General features: G+C 38.7%; 1 protein-coding gene across 2 annotated transcripts in view; it reads right to left on the reverse strand.

Moving 5' to 3' along the window:
* LOC149190434 (1-aminocyclopropane-1-carboxylate oxidase homolog 7-like) overlaps positions 1–21,864 on the reverse strand; it is a 49,720-nt gene extending 27,856 nt beyond the window's left edge. Inside the window, exons 1-2 of one of the 2 annotated variants that reach the window (XM_089413401.1) lie at positions 14,449–14,605; positions 13,343–13,580 (exon numbers count right to left, since the gene is read on the reverse strand). In XM_089413401.1, the coding sequence (XP_089269527.1) occupies positions 13,343–13,410 (68 nt within the window). In that variant the 5' untranslated portion in view covers positions 13,411–13,580; positions 14,449–14,605. Of the gene's footprint in view, positions 1–13,342; positions 13,581–14,448; positions 14,606–21,639 lie in introns of those variants that run through there. The other variant, XM_089413400.1, reaches the window with a different exon arrangement.
* Positions 21,865–24,915: the final 3,051 nt, after the last annotated feature.

A 24,915-nucleotide genomic window follows, 5' to 3' on the forward strand; every position in this document is an offset into this window, starting at 1 on the left:
AAGACTCAAGGGAAAATATCCATCAGATTCTGTGGCAGAGGTTATTTTACCTTCCATTTTGAAACTAAGGAAGACAAGGACCTAATCTTCAGGAACGGGCCTTACTTCATGGATTCCAAGGGTCTCTATCTCAACAAATGGACCCCGGACTTCGATCCAGAGCTAGACATTCCAAGCGCAGTGCCAGTCTGGGTCAGACTGCCCCATCTCCCTCTTCACTGCTGGGGCGATGATTCGGTCAAAGCAATAGGAAACGCGGTCGGAAAATACATAGATCGCAGCGAACCCAAGGACAACATGCAGGCCTGTGCGCGGATTTGTGTTGAAGTTGACCTGGGGCGTGGACTACCGGAAGCAATCAAACTGAAAGTAGACGAGTGGTGCCATATTCAGCAGCTGGACTACGAACAGATACCCTTCAAATGCAAGGTATGTCACGAATATGGACATTTTGCAAATAGATGCCCTAAAATTATAAATGTAGGATCAGAAGAGCAAGAAGGGCAATGGGAATCTGTTAAAAGAAAAAAATCATCTCCACCACTGAAACCTTCGGAATCTGAAGCCCCTGGGGCTTCCCTCTAGCAACCCATCCAGCCTCATTCATCCCTCCAGCACCCTTCCTCGTCCTCTCAGCAATCCCCACCTCATCACCCCTCCTCACCCCCCGACCTTCAAATCCTTCCATTCCACCTTCCTCCAACCCCTTTGCGGCCCTCTCTGAGGAAGAAACTGAGCAGGATCCTTCCCCATCTGACCCACATCTTCATCCCTCCCCCCCTCATATCTCCCAGCCCTCCCCTGATACCCCCTCCGCTAGGATCACCAGAAGCTCATCGAAGGATCATGGGGCACCCAGCGATATACCCAAAAAACACGGGCCTGGCAGAAAGTCAGCTAAACAGCAGAGAGAAGAAAGTGCACAGAAGGATATTGCCATGGGATCTCAGGCTCCTATAGAATCCTTCATTCTGGGACATTCGGATAAAGAAAACAATAACAAAGGTAAAGAGAGGCGAGCACCTCTCCATACTACAGGTAAATCATGATGAAATTGCTATCCTGGAACAGTAGGGGATTAGGGCACCCCTCCAAGATAGCAGCCCTTAAGGAATTAATTCGAAGTGAAAAGCCTGAAATCATCCTAATTCAGGAGACAAAGCAAGATCAAACCGAAATCAACAGAATCATTAATCAGCAAAAGCTTTACAGTGGTTGTGCCAGTGAAGCAAGAGGAGCCTCGGGTGGCATCCTAACAATGTGGGACAACAGTAAATGGAGCTGCAACTTTGCCAAAATACATCAGAACTGGATCAGTGTTAATCTAGAAAGCAAGGAAAATGGAACAACTGTAAAAATATACAATATTTATTCACCGAATCAATACAGGGAAAAAGAAGTGTGCTGGAACACTTTGGAAACAAATATAGAAGAAGACCAAGACAGCAATCTCATTCTTGCAGGGGATTTAAATCTGGTTTTGCACGCCAATGAGAAAAGAGGGGGAAACTTAAGCCCAGACCCATTCAGAAACCGACTTGAGCATATTATGCAGGAGCAAGATTTGGTTGATATAAAGCCCAAGAACCGCAAGTACACCTGGAGCAATAGGCGTCTAGGAGCAGGCAATATCATGGAGAGGCTTGATCAGTTCCTCATTAATGTCGCTTATCTGTCCTCCTTTGTTACCGGCCAGTCAAACATCCTCAACATCTCCGCCTCGGATCATTATCCAATAACGCTTACCTTGCACAGCCATTGCTAGCTTGGACCACTCCCTTTCAGATATTGTTCCCTCTGGAACCGAATCCCTGCAGCTAGAGACGCGGTGTGGCAGGCCTGGACCCAGCATGTGGAAGGCTCCCCGACATATATCTGGGAAACAAAATTGAAGCAAACTAAACAGGCTCTTAAAACCTGGGCAAAGACTAATTACCAGGAACCCGAGATGATTAAAAAGGACATCAAAAAAAATCTTGAGGAAGTGCAGCAAAATATAGAAGCTGTTGGACTCTCCCAGCAAGCCAAAGAAAATGAGATAAGACTGTATTCCCAGCTGACACAAACAATAAGGGACGAAGAGACCAAATGGAGATTAAAGTCAAGACAGTTATGGCTGCACGAGGGAGATAAAAATACATCTTATTTCCATAAGCAGGCTACAGTTAGAAAGACCAGGAACACTGTGAGTACAATTAGAGATAGTGAAGGGAACAGCTATGACACCCAGGAGTCCATAAAAGAAGCAGCCACCATTCACTTTAAAAATCTCCTGACAGAGGACAAAAGTGAGGAGGACTACTCAAGCTTACTCCAATACATGACTAAAGAAGTTACCCAAGAAACGAACAGCAGGCTCACGCAAGAGGTAGAAGAAGAGGAAGTTCAAAAGGCAATCTGGAGCCTTCACCCAGACAAAGCTCCAGGACCTGATGGGTTTCCAATTAGTTTTTACAGGGAGTACTGGCAGCTGATCAAAAAAGACCTTCTAAAGATGATATGCTGGGTTCTTCGGAAAGGCAAGCTTGGGGGATACACCAACTCAACCCATCTTGCCCTAATACCAAAAGAAAACAGGCCCTCTACCTTCTCAAGATTTCGACCCATATCCTTATGCAATTCAGCATACAAAATAATTACAAAAATTCTGTCAACAAGACTCAAGCCTCATCTCTCCTCTTTGATCTCAGAAAACCAAGGAGGCTTTCTGCCCAATAGACACATCTCTGATTCCATCCTTCTTGTGCAAGAGGCCATACATTCAAGCATAAGCCGAAAGGAGAAAGGATTCGTCCTAAAGCTAGACCTTGCCAATGCCTTCGATAGGGTTAGACACTCCTTTCTGTTTGCAGTGCTTCAAAAAATGGGATTTAACTCCTCCTTCATAAATATGATCAAAGCCTGCATTTCGAATCCTTGGATCTCCCCTCTGATCAATGGTAGACCTTGTGCTGCTTTCCAATCCTCACGAGGTCTTAGACAAGGCTGCCCCCTGTCCCCTTACTTATTTATCCTCATGGCTGAGTCTCTTAGCAAAGCCTTGGACTACAACCGAAGAATTGGTCTAATTATTGGCATCAAATTTGAGCAAGGTACAAAGCACATTAATCACTCCCAATTTGCTGATGATACCCTCTTGATGGGAGGAGCGTCCATCACTATTGCAAGGCGCTTCAAAAAGATCCTAGATCAATTCATGGATTATTCAGGAGGGAAAGTTAATCAGGTAAAAAGTTGCATCTATGGATGGAATGCAACAAATAACATCATCCACAGTATTGCAAATACTCTAGGAGTCTCATACAAGCTAAACTGGAGCCACTTCACATATCTAGGGATGCCGGTGAGTATGGGACCTCTGATGGCCGATACATGGAATGAAATCCTTGACAAGATAAAGAGAAAAATCCAACAATGGGGTTCTATGTGGCTGAATCCAGCAGGACGCCTTGTACTTCTAAAATCTGGGCTGGCCTCTCTGCCCATTTATCGCTTCTCTTTGTACCAAGCTCCAATGGCCTTCCATCACAACATGGAAAGAGCTCTTAGACACTTCCTCTGGCAAGGAGGGAAAACGGAGAAAAAAAAGTTCAATTTAGTTAGTTGGAAGAATGTCATTCAGCCTCAAGAGAAAGGAGGGCTTGGAATAAGATCTCCAAAACTGCAGAACTTAGCCCTTGGAGCCAAAATAATTTGGAGACTGATTACAGGGGCCTCAGCATGGTGGAAGACGGTCCTAGAGGCCAAGTATCTGAACAGCACAAGGCATCAACTCTTGAACACCAACATCCCCAATAGAGACAGCACAAAAATCTGGAAACTCTGCAAGAAAGTCATACCTTTTATGTCCCAAAACATATCAAAGGTCCCAGGAGGGGGGAGCAGCATTAATTTTTCCACTGACAGAATATTAGGACAGCAACCTAAGGGGTCAAACACAGAGGCAACTCCTGCCATAAGTTGGCTTAACGACAGAGGTATATGGTGCTTGGCTCAAATAACGCATTGGGGAAATCATTCTCAAGCTTGGGAGGGTTGGAAACTGTCGGACTGCCCTAGAGAGCTAGAAACAAGCGTTGTAGCTTTAAAGAACCTTCTGCACAGTAAAGCTCCAACCCAAAGAGGTAAGCAAGATGGGTATCGCTGGGATCCCACGGGAACTCAGTACACAGCCAAGGCAGGGTATCAACATCTTTGCGACAGCGCCTTTCCACAGGCCTTATGGAGTCAATGGAAATTGGTTTGGAGAGCTGAAGCCCCTCCTAAAGTAAAATTCTTCTTCTGGCTTCTTCTGAAAGGGAAGATTCTAACAGCAGAAAACTTAAAAAAAGGGGCATTATGGGCTCGTCCAGGTGCCCAAACTGCTGTCAAGCTGAAGAAACAATAAAACACCTGTTCATAGATTGTCAGGTAGCAGATGATTGCTGGAGGCAGATGGCCTCAATCGGGGAAGTCACATGGGAACCAAAGGCAACCATTGCAGAAACTGTCTACAGCTGGAGGAAAAGCTGTCCTTGGAAAGAAAAAAAGAGCAAATTAACGCAAAGGATATGGAACACTATACCTTTAACTCTTGTTTGGCGTATCTGGCTGGCAAGAAACAGAAAGGTATTTCAAGACAAAGGATGCAACGCTAGAGTCATGTGTCACAAAGCTAAGAATTTAGCGGTGGAAGCAATTGTAGTCCACACTCAAGGCAAGATCGAGACCACCAATTACAGCGTTGAAGAAAGGAATCTGATCAACCATGTACAAGGAAACCAAATCAGTATCCAGGCACCAAGGCAAGGAAATCTACAATCGAAGGAGACAAGCAGCGTTTGGAAACTTAGGCTCAAGGAAGAGGAATTCGCACTCTGGCTGAGCAATTGCAATAGGTTCTACATGTTCTTTGACGGCGCCTCAAAATCAAATCCTGGTCTAGCAGGTGCAGGGGGCCTCATCTGCAATGCCAATGGCGAGACTATTCTTCAATTCGAATGGGGGCTGGGAGAACTATCCAATAACAGGGCAGAGGGATTGGCTCTGTTCCAAGGGCTCACCCAATTGATCAAGATAGGAATTAAGAAGGTGATAGTCTTTGGCGATTCAGCAATCATCATCAGACTCATGGTGCAAAGGCAGAGCACGCCAAACGCTCTTCTGCAGCAAATCAATTGTAGGAACCAGATCCTTCACGACTTGCTGGAGGAGGTCCGATATTACCATATATTACGTGGACTAAATAAAGATGCTGACAAGTACGCCAACAAGGCCTGTGAACGCTCCAAAGGCAACCTTAGTTGTAACAACATCTCATCCTTCCAACCTTTACCATGAGAACTACGCAGCTAGTCAACGTTAGGGGAAACGTAATCAAAAGAATCCATGACTGCAGGCAAATCAATAGCGCAGGGGACAGCAGGATCCTTCCCCATTCTCAAGAGCAGTGCTGCCTCTGCGCGCTCGGAGGCCCTCACCAGAAGCAAGGAAAGTCCTCAGAGGCATTGAGACAAGAAGCTGATCAGCGCCTACGATTATTTTCCAGACCTAATGGAGCGTCCAGAGCAGTGCTTTCATTGCAGGGATTTACAAGCAGAATTCGAAGAGGTGCGTGCGCAACAGCAACATCCTCTTCTAGTGCAAAGCAGAACGAACCAGACCTGGACCCAGAAGGATCTACTGCAAGGAAGATAAGTCATATAGACATAGATTAGTCATGGTTTGTAAATGTAAATTTTGGGGCTTTCAGTTTGTAAGAATCTACAGTAGCATAAACAGTTTTAGGGGCAGGAAAACAACTGTAAGAATCAAGGAGAGTAACTTTTTTGTAACTCCTTGGATTCAGAATGCTCAGGAAGCATCTTATGTATGGCAAAATGCCCACTTTTTTTCAGATTAATATATAGCAACCGAACTCTGTCTAAAAAAAAAACACCATAGATGAGCTCTCTTCTGCAGGAAACTGATGATATCTCTTCGAATTGATATTTTTATTGGACATGAGGAGACAGGCCAAACCCGTAGGTCATATCTCCGACCTACCTTAGATAATAAAATGTACATCGAAGAGGCCGACGTTTTTTCCTGAATGTTCATATATTATTTGGAAAGTGAAGCAATAAAATGGTTCTAGAACCTGACAAACAGATCTGTAACACCTTCCTTCTGGCAATGATGAGACTGACTGGTGCTATCGGCAATGCTGCTGGCTAGGACTCCCAATTAGGTCTCCTTGTTAGGCTTTCGATCTTGACCAATTGCTTCAGCGTCCTCTACTTTGTATGGATCTGCTATTGCTTCACCTGGTCAACTAGCTCAGAAACTGTTTCTCCTTGCCTTTGTAATTAACATCGGCTTTGTAATTTAACAACGATCATGGCCTTCTCCTCGCCTTTGTAATTTAACAACGATCATGGCCTTGTCACCATTGGTTGGCCTGTCAACATGCCAAACAGCCCAGTGCTGACACTCACAGACAGATGCAAGGGCAGATGGCAGTGATACACCACACGGGGCAGATCACAGTTATACTTCATCATGTTGCAAACCATACCAACTATATGCCCAAAGTACTTCACATAAAATTTTAAGCTTTAATGCTAGTCTTAAAGCTGGCATTAGTTAGTCTCATCGATCCCATTTTGATAGGCATTCTGATTTATATCCTATGTTTATGTAAAAAATGAAGGATTACTCACAATAAGGCTCCGAAGTATATGAGCGGAGCTAGCAATATTGGATAGGCTGAAAAAATATTTAATATCCATACGAGTAAAAAACCTTTGTATTAAACTTATAATTTTACTCAAAACTAATGCTAGTAGAAGCGATATCGATCGCTATATACCATGCCTTGGGGCAGGTATAATAAGACTAATTGTGTAATAATAATCAAAATGAAAAAAAGAACCAGAGGAATTTGAAGAAGATATTCAATATTAGCTTTTTTTCGTTGATGTTGATTTTTCTCTTGTTTCAGTGTTAGTGCTTTTTTTCTTACTACAACATTCCAAATTATAGGACTTGATAATTTATGATTTAGGAGTATCTTGTTAGGGTCCCACCCTAACCCCCTTATTTATGTAGTTGGATCGAGTCATAGTTATAGTTAAGCAAGGAGTCAATAAAGCTCATATTAATAATTGTAAGTGGTTAACCCGCAATTAATGACGGGACCACAGTTAGTTGCAAATGGGCCATGGTATTAGATAGATGGTATTAATAAGAACCATGGTATTCATCCATGGTATTGCATGTATGAGTCATATATAAATGATAGAGACTCCCTGCGAGGAGCATCGTGTCTTATTTTGTAATCGAGCTCTACTCTATTGGAGGTTGCAGCTAGAGAGAAACCCCCTAAACAGACAGGCAGAATACTTACAAATCATAGAAAATATTTATGCAATCTTTACCATGAATTCCACTAACCTTGCAGTCACACATATCTAATAAGTAGCCTGTTGCTTGCAGGGAAATGCTCTTGGGGATGATGATTTCCACAATGAGGCCAGCCTGAATCCTAACACAGCTCTGATACCAGTTGATGGGTTACAGAGTGCACAGCAGAGATCTTAAAAACACTAAATTGAGAGATGGTTCACAAAGTACACCGCGAAGATCTTAAAAACACTAAATTGGGAGATAACATAAAGATCTTAAAAACTAGAAGACATTATTCAATGGAGAACAGAAATCACATTTTTATTATACAGGACAGGCTTGCTTGGATTGCACGGGCAGATGCAAGATTACAAATTTATAGATGGGAACAGTTCTAGATTTCTCCTCATGTGAAATTTATGGCTGCACAGGGAAGTCAGAAAGTAAATTATAGTTCGCAGCAATAGGTGTATTAGGTTTAGCAGTGATTTTCAGAGAATCAGTCTATTAGGGTGTATTAGGTTCGGCAGTGATTGTTAGAAATTCAACAATCGGTGTATTAGGGTGTATTAGGTTCGGCAGTGATGGTTAGAAATTCAACAATCAATGAAATGATAACCAGACTTGAGAATTAAGTAAATCAGCATAGATCTATCTTAAATACAGATCTACTATGAGCCTAGAATGATCCAATTTCTTCACTTACAATTTTTTATAAGCAGATATTAATTAAATGTTTTGTATAATTATTTAAATTTTTTTATTTTTAAAATTTTAGATTTTTTTATTTTAGCATGCATAAGTAAAATTTCAATTTTGGTGCACTTCTTATCAGAAAGCAGAGACACATTAACACACAACAGAAAGCACATTCAAACAACTCACAACATACTTCCATTCATCGATCAAACAGGTATTTATATAGGATGAAGAAGGTTCTGGATATCAATTCGGGCGGTGGCTTCCTGAAGAAGCTTGCCCCTTTGTTCTTGTCCCATGGCTTGCCTCTGTATGTATATTTGCCCTTAGCCACCAATGCCAAATCTGAACTGCTAGAGCCCAAATTAAAGCTATTCATCCTCTCCTCCTCTTGTAGAAGAATTCCTGTCAATTCATCAAATGTAGGGGGTTTCTCTCTAGCTGCAAGACTTGAAACAAAAATTTGATAATCTTGCACTAAGCCATTTAATATGATGGTGACTAAGTCAATACTAGACACCTTTTCACCAATATCTCCTAACTTATCACTTAAATCTTTGACACGAGATATGAAATTGTTTATATTTTCATTTGCTTCCATTTTTAGAGATAAAAGCTTAGTCTTCAAAAACAAGATTCGGTTTGTATTTGTTGTTTCATAGAAACCCTTCAGCGTATCCCATGTTTCTTTTGATGTCTTGCAATCTCTGATGTGAGGAATAATGTTGTCCTTTACGGACATACGCAGCAACACCTTTGATTTTGTCTCCCTTCTCTCCCAATCTGGAATAGAACCTGCAACAGTGGGTTTGGGCTCATCCCTACTCACAATGGACCACAAATTATTTCCTTCTAAAATAGTCATTAACTTGAATTTCCAATTCACATAATTTTCTCCATCAAGTTTGGTGGATTCATTCATATAAGTTTCAAGCAACAAATTTGCCATGATGAAAAAACTTTCTCCAATTACCAAAATACAAAATTTTCACAACTTTAATATTTCCTTACTCAATAATAACAACCCTCCTTTTTTAATATCACCAATAACACTTTTTCCCTTTTTTTTTTTAAATAAAAGATCCTATAGAAATATATTGTTGCTGCTATGAAAACATTATGTAACGCTGCATGTCAATGTCTTGCAGCTAGAGAGAAACCCTCTACATTTGATGAATTGACAGGAATTCTTCTACAAGAGGAGGAGAGGATGAAGAGCTTTAATTTGGGCTCTAGTAGTTCAGATTTGGCATTGGTCGCTAAGGGCAAATATCCATACAGAGGCAAGCCATGGGACAAGAACAAAGGGGCAAGCTTCTTCAGGAAGCCACCGCCCGAATTGATATCCAGAACCTTCTTCATCCTGTATAAATACCTGTTTGATCGGTGAATGGAAGTATGTTGTGGGTTGTTTGAATGTGCTTTCTGTGATGACGAATATGAGGAATATGAGGTGGAGGCAAGCTCTTTGTTTTTCTCCAAGAGTAGCTCGTCTGTGGTACTGCTTGCTAATACCTCTGTAGAGCCATTAGACAGGCTAATTTGGGGTGAAAGTAGGGAAGCTTGGTTAAATGCTACAGCCAGTTGGGTTGTTGGGGAAACTACAATAGGAGCGCTGTAAGTCACAGATGGGTAGGAGGAAGGCATACCATTTGAGGAAGGATAACCTATAAGAATCGAAGACTCTAGCTCTGTTTTAGCCTCAGGAAACTGCAAAAAAATAGTAGCTTTATCCATAGAATCAAGGGACAAACTGTGCAGTTTCTGTGCGGTCTCCATGTTTTCATCAGACTCAACTAGTAGGACGATTTCTTGCTTCTGGGCATCTCCATTCCATAGAACTCTATCCTCATATAGAGCTCTGTCATGGATAGAAGACTTCATGAAATCACCACTTCCTCCAAAATTGAAATCTGGAACTGTTATCCCTTCAAAGAAATCCTCAATCAGAAGCTCCTTCTCAAGCTCCCCAAAGTCTCCACCGTGGAGAAAACTATCAGTATAATGGATCATGAGATCACTCTCAGTAGCCATAACTGAACAAACTCTAAACCCCTACTGAGCCACTGGGACACACCCAAATACACTTTAGGACCCTTGTCAAGCCTGAAAATCTTGCAGCAACTCCACAACTCAAAACCCCACAATAGGAACAACCCCACCCATTCTCAGTAGCAGTAACAACAAGCAATATCTTCCTGTACAATATCTCCCTGTAGTTCTCATGCGGCATGCCTATAGATCTCAGTCAGCAAATGCCCACATGCACGAGTACGGGCTCTTGAGTTGGTTGTGTGTGCATCTCTGTAGCTCTGCTCTCTCAGTATGGTATCGGAGCTATCTCTAATATGGTATCAGAGCTTGTGATTTGAGCTTACTTTCATTCTATGTCTAAACAGATATTTATATACAACAGAGAGACTTCTGGAATTTGGTGGGTTAGTGGCTTCTTCAAAAAGCTTGCTCATTTTGTCAACCATTTCTAGAAATTATCCCTAAAATATCTGCTGAATTATCTAGAACAGTCCAGCGACTACATTAATGAGGGTGGTTGGAATCAATGTCTTCCAACATTTCTCCACTCAAAAATATCTCTCACCAGTTAGTAAATTAACCATAAATATCCTCAGCATGCAGCAATGGCTAATTGGACATGTTCTGGGACGCCAGCCCCGTCAGGGAGGTGCTACTATAGGTTGTACACAGATATGAGAAGACCTTCGCATCATTTTAGTTTAGACTCTAATTCACTGACGCTCTGAAGTAGCTTTTCTCTGTTTCCTTGTATTTCACATCGCATTTTATCCTCACCAATATCATAAAAGGTATGAATACATTTCAAGCTTTCCATAGGGGTCATGTTTCTTATAAAAGCGATGATGAAATTTAAATCGTCTAGGAATCATGTTGCTTGCATCACTCTCTATTCTGAGACATAAAATTTGTGCTTCTAATTTGAGACTTAAACTTTGGTGCCTTGTCACTTGTAATTTTAGGCCTTTTAGGTTGTGAATCATCTTCTTAATCTCTGGATTTCTTATTTTTCCCTTTTTCTGTTGGACCATTTCCAACATCATCATACCCACATTATCAGATGCAATTTTAGAGCTTCCCACTAATCCAATCTCCCCTTGGAAGTCAATAATGACGAATAACGCCTATGGTGATCTAATTATGTTAATCCGTGTTAGGATTGCCTCCTGAGTCTGACGAATAAAGAGAAACATCTCCATTTGGCATGTTTGATACGTAAAAAATCCAGTGGGTAGGGTTCTATATAGATTCATCATCTGGGTATCTGAGGGACAAAAAGATTGACTTAGATCCCCCTTGTGAAAAGTACTTGGTTGTCTGCACTTCATACACTTATGCAACACTACCTTTTTTAATTATTACTTTGTGCAAGGAGGAGGAGGAGGTGGTCTGATGTTATCAATATATAATATTTATTAATTTAATTTAATTAATAAGTGAAAAGAATATATTTTTGAAATATTTATGATTATTATTAAGAATATTTTTAATATTTAATAATAAAAAAAGTTATCATTAACAGAATGATTGTTGATAACTAAATTAAAATTCTAAAAACTTTATTTCTTATAGATATAATTATAACTTAACTATCACTTATTATTTTAATATATTTATTAAAAATTTAAAATATATATATATATATATATATATAATTGTTACTTATTATTTTAATGTATTCCATAATGTTTTAATATATATATATATATATTTTTAAAAGTAAATTTAATATAAAAAATGAAATGATATTTTAAGTCCCTATGAGACCATTAGTTCCCTGTTTTCGCTCTTTGCAATTCAGTGATTTTCCTATTCAAATTGATGATGAGCTGACCCAACCTTCCAACAATCTCCTTGCTAAAAAGACAATGCCAAACTGATGCTAACATGTTCTCATAACTTTCTCTAATGTCTTTGAATGCATCACATTCCAAAATGAAATGTTTTTCCGATTCCACATCTCCAGACGTGCAAAATGTGCACACCCTTTCTTCCCAAGCTTCTTTAAGCCTTTTCCACCCCCCTGTTTCACACCGAAGTTGCTGTGAGTTGGTCATTAATTGAGCAGTAAGAACCTTTCCCTCCACTAAATGCTAGCTCCCATGAACTTTTTTTTGTTGTAAATCACACTTAGGGTTGAATTCCTCAATGTAATATTTCTTCTTTCTACCCAACTCTTTTCCCCATACCTTTTTAGGAAACTTCTCCATAACAAAATCCTTTAGCTCCTTGCTATTTGTGGGACAGGCATTGAGGTAGATATCTCATTTTTGCATCCATTTGTAGTTTTGTTTCATCCATGTTTTCTCTCTTTCACTGATGCCTTCATTGAAGATAACATTAGGCCATCTACCTACTCTCATTTGTTCAATTCTTTTTGGATATCTTATGAGCCGCACCATAGCAATTGCTTCAATGGAAATTACTCCTGTTTCACTCAACATTATCTCATAAGGTACCAAACTTTTTATTTTGAACTTGCTCATGATCAAGCATTTTTGGATTTTCTTAATTTATTTCCATTTTGAGACGGGAGCGCTGCTAGCCCACAATTCACATCCATATAGCATCACTGGACAAACTAGGAGTCCAAAAAACACTTTAATTGTTTTCCAATCCCATAACTCTGCTTCTCTACATCTGTTTTGAAGAACATATAATGCTTTCCACCCTCCTAAAATTCTCTTCTTTCTGCAGTCCTCCCAATTGAGTTTGTTGTTGAAATCAATCCCAAGGTACTTGTACTCCTTTACTTCTTCAAAAATGTTGTCTTCAAAGAAGAAAGTATGCTGGCTCTGCTTCCTTTTATTAAAAAAAATCATTATTTTGGTTTTGCTCTACTTCAAAAGCGCAAATACAATTTTGAAAAATAATCATTTTTGCTCTACATGATTCAACCTGCTTATCAATTCAACCCCTTCGCAAAATTCATGAAGAATGCATAAAACTTTTCCATCCTGTCACTGTCACTGTCACTGTCACTTCAAATTCATCACAGGATTTCCAAAGGTTTGGAATACTTTTTCCTTTCAAGATCAGTCATAGCTATTAGGTGAGCCAATCGCAATAATCCAATCTAATACATATGATTCCGCCGTAGTTATTATGAATTTTGTGGCATGCCAAGGATACTTTCGGAGCAAATGCAAATAGTCCAATTGACTTAAAAATAAATACCAGGACATGTCCAGGAATTAATGATCAGATAATGAAACTTATAATAGCAGTGAATTGCGCCACTGACCTTAAGGCAGCAGGCCATTCAGATGGATGGAGCGCGGTGCATACGTAATCCTGATAGTGTCTTTCCATTCAGCTGCTTGTAACTTGAGGGAACTGAAGCCCGAGCCATAATGGATGAGGGCAGTAGAATCAGCAGGGTTATAATACTTCATCTTCTCGTCAATTGGCTATCCATTAAATCTGCGTGCAGCTTCCATCATTCTGTCCATCACCATCGTTGGGACTCCATGGTTCACCACCTGATCATAAAGTAGAACAGAGCGTTTATTCACTATTGCAATTTCAATGAGGATAAGAAGATGAGGATTTCGCATCATATATATTTTCCTTTTTTTTTGAAGCCGTTAAACCTATCATAATAATTTTCCAAGCCAGTCATGATTAGCAGTTATTAGCTAATAGGCGTTGTCTATGGCGTTGTCTAATGAGGAGGTTATAATTTAGTTGGGTGAATTTTTTACTGGTGAATAATTTTTCAAGAAATTTGAAAGTAAAAATGTTTAAATGGTTTTTTTTCAGGGTGGAAATGGAGTGAAGGCCATCAAAAAATTTTGAAGATCTCAAAATCCTAAAATTTGATAACTATAACTTTGATTTTCAAAAATTTCTACAATTTTTTTTATTATTTTCCACATAAAAATGTACCTTGTTTAGAGTAACATTAGCAATAACGGATCAGTATCCAAAAGTATTCCACATGAAGTGACAAGTTGGTGGTTTAAGATCGCTTACACTTCTGACAATTACTCTTTATGAAATGACATTGGTGGCCTAAGATGGTGCAGATTTTTGACATTTAATTACTCTTTATGAAATGACATTGGTGGCCTAAGATGGTGCAGATTTTTGACATTTAAGTTGTTGAACTTGATGTAGATTCTAGGAATATTCTAAAATTTGATGGTGGATGGTCAGGAGAGGATAATTGGATCAATGATTCCAAAATATTTTCCAAATTTATAATGGACCTAAAATGTCTATTAATTTTTTTTTAAACAAAAACAGATTCTTATTTTTAAATCTCATTCCAACACCAAAATTCATATCTACTATACCTGAAAAATACCCTAGGTCTCACAAGCATCTCCAATCTGTTGCAGAACCTACCTGAAAAATACCCCAGGTCTCACAAGCATCTACAATCTGTTGCAGAACCTCTGTTCGCCCATCGCCTTCCAATTTCTTCAAGTCTAGAACAGGGATTTGTTCAGCTCTCACACCATAAGGAACTCGTGTGGTTTGAGGTTGCAGGAATATGGGTGATGCCTGAATCCGCAAGCTCTTTGACTGTTGTGATTGAGAAATCAGTGCATTCATCTACTTCTCCCGTCTTGATGCTTACTACTGCTTTCTCCATTAATACCGTTTTATTGATCCCGATTGTCTTCACCACTGACTTCGCAATTCCTAGATTTCTCTGAGATTTTTTATTTTTAAGATCCATAACCATGAGGCTCTATGCAAAAGCCGAAGTCTGTTCAAATACAAATGCGGATTGATAGACGTAGTTATGCAAAAGCCGAAGTCTGTTGCAACTGCTCGTCAACAGCTAGGATTATGCAATCTTCAAAATTCCTATTTTAATTTCAAAAACATTTCTCTAATGAAAGCTTTTTCTTATTAAAAAACACTCTAAAAAATACCATATTCTTATCTGCACTTCAACTCTATCCAACCTTTAAGATCATAGCCAGCTAACATGAGGAAATAATATATAATTGAATTTGCAACTGCTCGTCAACAGCTAGGATTATGCAATCTTCAAAATTCCTGTCCAAATTTCCGGATACATATATCGCGCCATAATGGGCACGAAACCTATAACTACTTAAATAATTCAACGACTTCAATCGTTCATGGCTTCAGTGATGTGAATGTGTGACATGGTTCTGATCCAGTCGTCATACAGGTAGGGGATATCGCTGAGAAAAATAAAGGATTAAAAATTTTAAAAGTATTAGTGGTTTGAAAAAATTTCGATTATTTCAGCATTTTAATTATTATTGATATTTGAATTTTTTTAATTTAAACTTTCAAATATTGAAAATTTTATGAATATGTGGGGGTGATTTTGATTGCGTTGAGAAACAAACTAACCCCTAGTATGTCAAATAATAAATGATAGGATAAATCTAATGATGATATTCGGTGATTTTGATTGTGTTGAGAAACAAATTCTAGTTTATTATGTTTTGTTACGTAAATATGTTGGACTTCAATATATGTATATATATATTTGGCAAAATTGTGGAGTCCACCAAATTTTAAGGTCACTGCCAATCCAAACACCAAATTTGTATATGAGACCCTCTTGTTTGTGGGACAAGGGACCCACCTCACACCAAATTGGTGTATGAAACCCTCTTGTTTGTGGGACAAGGGACCCACATACTCTACCCCCTGTGGTTTTGAACATGTGACCTCTTAAGAGGAAAGAGGTGCTCTTAACCACCATTAGGCCCCACTCAATATATATATATATATATATATATATTAAGGTCACGGCCAAGCGAGACACCAAATTGGTATATGAGACCTTCTTGTTTGTGGGACAAGGGACCCACCTCACACCAAATTGGTGTATGAGAACCTCTTGTTTGTGGGACAAGGGAGGTATATGAGACCTTCTTGTTTGTGGGACAAGGGACCCACGACTACTAAGTCTATGAAGACATACATACTCTACCCCCATGTGGTTTTGAACCTGTGACCTCTTAAGAGGAAACACATGCTTTTAACCATTAGGCCCACTCAAGCTATATATATATATATATATATATATATATATAAGGATAACCAGCCTTGATCCATCTTAGTTCCTAGATTTGATCCATTTTAATTCCTAGATTTGATCATCTCAACACTTGGTAGATTCTAAGTTAAGATGGATCTAAGCTCAACTCAATATGGAAGAGATGTTGTAACTTGTTGTCCTATCTTGTGTTGTTATGTAAACATTTTGACTCAGTCAAATTACATAAAAAAATTAAAATAAAATAAAATAAATAATTAAAATAAAATTTACCATTGCGGAATTTTGGCCCCAAGTTTTCACAACTCATGGTATATATATATATATATATATATAACCAGTGTAGATCCATTTTAACTCCAATTACATAAAAAATAAAAATAAAATAATTAAATAATTAAAATAAAATTTACCATTGGAAATTTTGGCCCCAAGATTTCACAACTCATGGTTTATATATATATATATAACCAGTCTAGATCCATTTTAACTCCATATCTATCGAGCTTTGAAAAGGGGGTCAAATCTTTTTTCACTGTAAAAGAGGTTTTCACCTTAATAGATTTGATCCCTCTCAGCACTTGGTAGATTTAACATGGATCTATGTTGGTATAGATATTCTTCCATCAAAACTTTATTGAACCTAGAGGGGCTTAACATGGATCTAGGCTAGTATAGATATTTTTCCATCAAAGCGCTGGTAGATTTAACATGGATCTACGCTGGTATAGATATTCTTCCATCAAAATTTTATTGAGCCTAGAGGGGCTTAACATGGATCTAGGCTGGTATAGATATTTTTCCATCAAAATTTTATTGCGCCTAGAGGGGCTCTCCAGCCAAGTATAGAAGACATGTTATAATGTCATGTCTTGTTATGTTATGTAAACAAAAATAATAAAAGAATAAAAATAAAAATAATCATATGTTAAAATAAAAGTAGAGTATTGACCCATCGTATTTACCCATGGTATTCATGTGGAATAGAGCCTATTTAAGAGAGGTAATGTCAACAAAAATAAAAAAAATGATGTTGTCCTTTACGAACATACACAGCAACACCTTTGATTTTGTCTCCCTTCTCTCCCAATCTGGAATAGAACCTGCAACAGTGGGTTTGGGCTCATCCCCACTCACAATGGACCACAAATTATTTCCTTCTAAAATAGTCATTAACTTGAATTTTCAATTCACATAATTTTCTCCATCAAGTTTGGTGGATTCATTCATATAAGTTTCAAGCAACAAATTTGCCATGATGAAAAAACTTTCTCTAATCACCAAAATACAAAATTTTCACAACTTCAATATTTCCTTACTCAATAATAACAACCCTCCTTTTTTAACATCACCAATAACACTTTTTTCCTTCTTCTTCTTTTTTTTATAAAAGATCCTATAGAAATATATTGTTGCTGCTATGAAAACATTATGTAATGTTGCATGTCAATGTCTTGCAGCTAGAGAGAAACCCCCTACATTTGATGAATTGACAGGAATTCTTCTACAAGAGGAGGAGAGGATGAAGAGCTTTAATTTGGGCTCTAGCAATTCAGATTTGGCATTGGTGGCTAAGGGCAAATATCCATACAGAGGCAAGCCATGGGACAAGAACAAAGGGGCAAGCTTCTTCAGGAAGCCACCACCCGAATTGATATGCAGAACCTTTTTCATCCTGTATAAATACCTGTTTGATCGATGAATGGAAGTATGTTGTGAGTTGTTTGAATGTGCTTTCTGTGATGACGAAGACGAGGAGGAGGCAAGCTCTTTGTTTTTCTCCAAGAGTAGCTCCTCTGTGGTACTGATTGCTAATACCTCTGTAGAGCCATTAGACAGGCTAATTTGGGGTGAAAGTAGGGAAGCTTGGTTAAATGCTACAGCCAGCTGGGTTGTTGGGGAAACTACAGTAGGAGCGTTGTAAGTCACAGATGGGTAGGAGGAAGGCATACCATTTGAGGAAGGATAACCTATAAGAACCGAAGACTCTGGCTCTATTTTAGCCTCAGGAAACTGCAAAAAAGTAGTAGCTTTATCCATAGAATTAAGGGACAAACTGTGCAGTTTCTGTGCGGTCTCCATGTTTTCATCAGACTCAACTGGTAGGACGATTTCTTGCTTCTGGGCATCTCCATTCCATAGAACTCTATCCTCATATAGAGCTCTGCCATGGATAGAAGACTTGATGAAATCACCACTTTCTCCAAAATCAAAATCTGGAATTGTTATCCCTTCATAGAAATCCTCAGTCAGAAGCTCCTTGTCAAGCTCCCCAAAGTCTCCACCGTGGAGCAAACTATCAGTATAATGGATCATGAGATCACTCTCAGTAGCCATAACTGAACAAACTCTAAACCCCTATTGAGCCATTGGGACACACCCAAATACACTTTAGGACCCTTGTCAGGCCTGAAAATCTTGCAGCAACCCCACAACTCAAAACCCCACAGTGGGAACAACCCCACCCATTCTCAGTAGCGGTAATAAAAAGAAATATCTCCCTATACTGCTCATGCCTATAGATCTCAGTTATCAAATGCCCACATGCACGAGTACGGGCTCCTAAATTGGTTGTGTGTGCATTCTGTAGCTCTGCTCTTTCAGTATGGTATTGGAGCTATCTCTAATATGGTATCAGAGCTTGTAACTTGAGCTTACTTTCATTCGATGTCTAAACAGATATTTATATACAACAGAGAGACATCTGGAATTTGGTGGGTTAGTGGCTTCTTCAAGAAGCTTGCTCATTATGTGAACCATTTCTAGAAACTATCCCTAAAATATCTGTTGAATTATCTAGAACAGTCCAGCAACTACATTAAGGAGGGTGGTTGGAATTAATGTCTTCCAACACTTCTCCACTCAAAAATATCTCTCACCAGTTAGTAAATTAACCATAAATATCCTCAGCATGCAGCAATGGCTAATTGGACATGTTCTGGGATGCCAGCCCCGTCAGGGAGGTGCTACTGTAGGTTGTACACAGATATGAGAAGACCTTGGCATCATTTTAGTTTAGACTCTAACTCACTGACACTCTGAAGTAGCTTTTCTCTGTTTCCTTGTATTTTACATTGCATTTTATCCTCACCAATATCATAAAAGGTATGAATACATTTCAAGCTTTCCATAGGGGTCATGTTTCTTATAAAACCGATGATGAAATTTAAATCGTCTAGGAATCATGTTGCTTGCATCCCTCTCTATTCTGAGACATAATATTTGTGTTTCTAATTTGAGACTTAAACTTTGGTGCCTTGTCACTTGGAATTTTAGGCCTTTTAGGTTGTGAATCATCTTCTTAATCTCTATATTTCTTATTTTTCCCTTTTTCTGTTGGGCCATTTCCAACATCATCATACCCACATTATCAAATGCAATTCTAGAGCTGCCCACTAATCCAATCTCCCCTTGGAAGTCAATAATGACGAATAACGCCTATGGTGATCTAATTATGTTAATCTGTGTTAGGATCGCCTCCTGAGTCTGACGAATAAAGAGAAACATCTCCATTTGGCATGTTTGATACGTAAAAAATCCAGTGGGCAGGGTTCTATATAGATTCATCATCTGGGTATCTGAGGGACAAAAAGATTGACTTAGATCCCCCTTGTGAAAAGTACTTGGTTGTCTACACTTCATACACTTATGCAACACTACCTTTTAAATTATTACTTTGTGCAAGGAGGAGGTGGTATGATGTTATCAATATATAATATTTATTAATTTAATTTAATTAATAAGTGAAAAGAATATATTTTTGAAATATTTATGATTATTATTAAGAATATTTTTAATATTTAATAAAAAAAAAATTATCATTAACAGAATGATTGTTGATAACTAAATTAAAATTCTAAAAACTTTATTTCAAATAGATATAATTATAACTTAACTATCACTTATTATTTCAATATATTTATTAAAAATTTAAAATATATATATATAATTGTTACTTATTATTATAATGTATTTCATAATGTTTTAAAAAATGAAAAAAAAAATATTTAGATTTTTAAAAGTAAATTTAATATAAAAAATGAAATGATATTTTAAGTTCCTATGAGACCATTAGTTCCCTGTTTTTCTCTCTTTGCAATTCAGTGATTTTCCGATTCAAATTGATGATGAGCTGACCCAACCTTCCAATAATCTCCTTGCTAAAGAGACAATGCCAAACTGATGCTAACATGTTCTCATAACTTTCTCTAATGTCTTTGAATGCATCACATTCCAAAATGAAATGTTTTTCCGATTCCACAACTCCAGACGTGAAAAATGTGCACACCCTTTCTTCCCAAGCTTCTTTAAGCCTTTTCCACCGTCCTGTTTCACACCGAAGTTGCTGTGAGTTGGTCATTAATTGAGCAATAAGAACCTTTCCCTCCACTAAATGCTAGCTCCCATGAACTTTTTTTTTGTTGTAAATCACACTTAGGGTTGAATTCCTCAATGTAATATTTCTTCTTTCTACCCAACTCTTTTCCCCATACCTTTTTAGGAAACTTCTCCATAACAAAATCCTTTAGCTCCTTGTTATTTGTGGGACAGGCATTGAAGTAGATATCCCATTTTTGCATCCATGTGTAGTTTTGTTTCATCCATGTTTTCTTTCTTTCACTTATGCCTTCATTGAAGATAACATTAGGCCATCTACCTACTCTTATTTGTTCAATTCTTTTTAGGTATCTTATGAGCCGCACCATAGCAATTGCTTCAATGGAAGTTACTCCTGTTTCACTCAACATTATCCAATAAGGTACCAAACTTTTTATTTTGAACTTGCTCATGATCAAGCATTTTTGGATTTTCTCAATTTGTTTCCATTTTGAGACGGGAGTGCTGCTAGCCCACAATTCACCCATATAGCATCACTGGACAAACTAGGAGTCCAAAAAACACTTTAATCATTTTCCAATCCCATAACTCTGCCTCTCTACATCTGTTTTGAAGAGCATATAATGCTTTCCACCCTCCTAAAATTCTCTTCTTTCTGCAGTCCTCCCAATTGAGTTTGTTGTTGAAATCAATCCCAGGGTACTTGTACTCCTTTACTTCTTCAAAAATGTTCTCTTCAAAGAAGAAAGTATGCTAGCTTTGCTTCCTTTTATTAGAAAAAATCATTATTTTGGTTTTGCTCTACTTCAAAAGTACAAATACAATTTTGAAAAACAATCATTTTTGCTTTACATGATTCAACCTACTTATCAATTCAACTCCTTCTCAAAATTCATGAAGAATGCATAAAACTTTTCCATCCTGTCACTGTCACTGTCACTGTCACTTCAAATTCATCACAGGATTTCCAAAAATTTGGAATATTTTTTCCTTTCAAGATTAGTCATAGCTATTAGGTGAGCCAATCGCAATAATCCAATCTAATACATATGATTCTGCCGTAGTTGTTATGAATTTTGTGGCATGCCAAGGATACTTTCGGAGCAAATGCAAATAGTCCAATTGACTTAAAAATAAATACCAGGACATGTCCAGGAATTAATGACAAGATAATGAAACTTATAATAGCAGTGAATTGCGCCACTGACCTTAAGGCAGCAGGCCATTCAGATGGATGTGGGGAGCGCGGTACATACATAATCCTGATGGCGTCTTTCCATTCAGCTGCTGGTAACTTGTGGGAACTGAAGCCCGAGCCATAATGGATGAGGGCAGTAGAATCAGAAGGGTTATAATACTTCATCTCCTCGTCAATTGGCTCTCCATTAAATCTGCGTGCAGCTTCCATCATTCTATCCATCACCATCATTGGGACTCCAGTTGAAAATAATTATATTATTTTGTATTAATGGAGAAAATGGTTACATAGTTGTAACGTATCTCCCTAGTTTAGGATTAGTTCCTAGAGTTTAGGGGTTTGGTTGAAACTTCCTAATTCCTAGTGTTGTACTTAAATGATGTAATCTTTCATTCATGAATAATAGAGTGTACGAGAGTGATCTCTTTGTTCTGAGTGTAGTCTCCAGGTGCAGGCCTCACCTGTGAGCTACATCTCCTTCATTTTCAATTCTGTTCACATTTTATCTTGGTATCAGAGCTCAGATTGGGTGAGCCTGATCTTGTATCACCTCTTGTGACTGAAGTGCCTTTGTGGCCAGCTTGCCTTGTGGCAGAATTTCCTGTGTGGTTTGAGGTGCCTCTGTGGCCGCGTGTACACAAGAGCTTTGTGCTCAATTGAGCAGGTGGACTACAGAACACCTGGCTCGGATTCGGATGTTTTTATTTTTTCTGAATACAAGGAGATTGGCGCGCTTTTCGCGCTGACAGAAGCGCCAGGAAGGGCTTTTGGCGCGTATGTTCGTATATTAATCGCGCCAGAGCGCCAAATTACCTGATTGGTGCAGAAAATCACGGAAAAATCGCGCGAGGAAATTTTACTCTAACCGATTTTATTTGGGCACGGTTTTCTCGCTCGGAAACGCGCCAATCCACCTTCAAGGGGATCTGTGGGAAGCCTCATCTTTGTTTGACGATTTGCGAAGGGAGTAGATCGGAGAAGTTGCAGATCTATCCGAGAGAGGCAGATCGGATCAGTTTTGATCAGATCGATTTTTTGGCTGTATTGAAAAACGACGGATTTGCTCATCGGAGCGGGATTGATTTTGCTGAGTTGTCAGATATTGCCGGATCTGAATCAGTGAGTAGATCACGAGATCAGCAGATCAGTGACAGATCGATTTGAAAGGTATCAATTTTTTGTTACTATTGGGTAGATTCATTTTTTAAATCTAATCAGAATGAGTAATACGATGGAAATTTAAGATCCAGACCTTGCTTAAAGGTGTGAATTCTTGGTCCATAGTTACAGGTGATGAGCAGAGGGTGAATGCGGGGACGCAGGAGCAATACTGGGATAAGCGAGAGAACAAGGCGAAAGTTTTGCTGAAAATGTCTGTGAAGGAAAACGTTATTCCGCACATTATAGATTGTAAAACGTCCGCGGAGATCTGGACGACCATTAAAAATCTGTATCATACCCAGAACACAAGCCGAGTTATGGCACTTAAAAGCAAGCTATTTTCGATGAGGATGAACGAAAATGAGACTGCTGCTGCATTTTTTGCGCGAATCAAAGATGTGAAAGATGCATTAGGGAACATCGGAGAGGCGGTGTCTGACTCTGATCTTGTCTCAATCACATTGAACGGGATGCGAGATGAATTTCAAATGTTCATCACTGGATTGGCGGCAAGGGAGAAAGTGCCCACATTTGATGATCTAACAGGGATCTTGCTGCAAGAGGAGGAGCGGCGGCAGAACTTGAACCCCCAGAGTGATGATCTTGCGCTAATGGCGAAATGACGATCATTCAGAGGGAAGTAGCCACAGCAGCAATCACAGCAGAAAGAAGGAACATCGCAAAAGAGTCCACATAAAGGTATGATTGCAAATAATTCTGTAAAGAAATGTTATTATTGTGGAAAGAAAGGCCATGTGCAAAATGTATGCTTTAAGAAGCAGGCTGATGATGCAAAGAGGAAGCGGGCAAAGCACAGAGGATACTTTATTGAAGAAGATGTTGAAGAAGATAAAGATTTCAGTCATGAATTTCGACTGTTCATAGTCGACCATGCCCTTTCAGCATCTGATGAGGACGATATATGGTATGTTGATTCCGGAGCATCCTCTCACATGACAAGTAGAAAGGAATTTTTTGATACTCTTGAAGAAAGTACATAAGGATCAAAAATCTATTTAGGAGATGATAGTGGATATGAGATTAAAGGTTATGGGATTATTCCAGTCAAGTTACCAAATGGAAAAATTAGTCATCTTCAAAATGTTTTATATGTACCTGGAATTAAGAAAAATCTGATATCTGTATCCATGATAACTGATCAAGATATGCAAGTCGAGTTCTTCAAGACTCATTGTGTGATAAAGGATTGCAGGGAAGAAATAGTTGCAACAGGCGTGCGTGTTGGAAGCCTATATAGACTAGATGTGAAGAGTATATCAAAGCGAGCCATGGTTGCAGGAGGATCAACAGCCGAACAACTCTGGCATCAGAGATTCGGTCACTTGAATTTGCAGGACCTCGTGCTATTGCAGAGAAAAGGTATGGTTGAGGGGCTCCCTATCTTTCGCCATACTCAGTTAAATTGTGATGGATGTGCCTTAGGTAAAATGCATAGAGAACAGTGTCATGTGCATGATAGGAGGAAGGAAACAGATATTTTGGAACTAGTGCACACTGATATATGCGGACCTATGCAGACAAGGTCGCTAGGTGGAACGTATTATTTTTTGCTATTTACTGATGACTGCACTAGATACTCATGGGTTTATTTTTTGAGTAAGAAAAGTCAGACTTTCCAGTGCTTTAGAGAATTTAAAACCTTGGTGGAAAAACAATTTGGTAAGAGTATAAAAATTCTCCAATCCGATCAAGGGGGAGAATACAAGCTAGGGGAATTCATGAAATTCTGCAAATCTCACGGGATTGTTTAGCAGTTTACAGTGCCACACACACCACAGTAGAATGGAGTTTCAGAACGCAAAAACAGAACCTTAGTGGAGTGCGCAAGGAGCATGTTACAAGGTAAGGATCTATCTAATAGTTTTTGCACAGAAGCTATTAATACTGTTGTATATTTGAAGAACAAAAGTCCTAACAGGTATCTTAGCTTCAAAACTCCTTTTGAAGCTCTATATGTATTCAAACCAGCAGTAAATCTTCTAAGAGTATTTGGGTCAAAAGCATTTGCCCATATACCTAAAGCTGATAGGAAGAAATTAGATCCTAAAGCTGTGAAATGCATCTTTGTTGGTTATGGCACAGAATTTAAAGCATATAAATTGTT

This window comes from Pinus tabuliformis, chromosome 3_1, assembly GCF_031772625.1.
Source record: "Pinus tabuliformis cultivar Carrire ecotype Pingquan chromosome 3_1, CPIR1, whole genome shotgun sequence".
NCBI lineage: Eukaryota > Viridiplantae > Streptophyta > Pinopsida > Pinales > Pinaceae > Pinus > Pinus tabuliformis.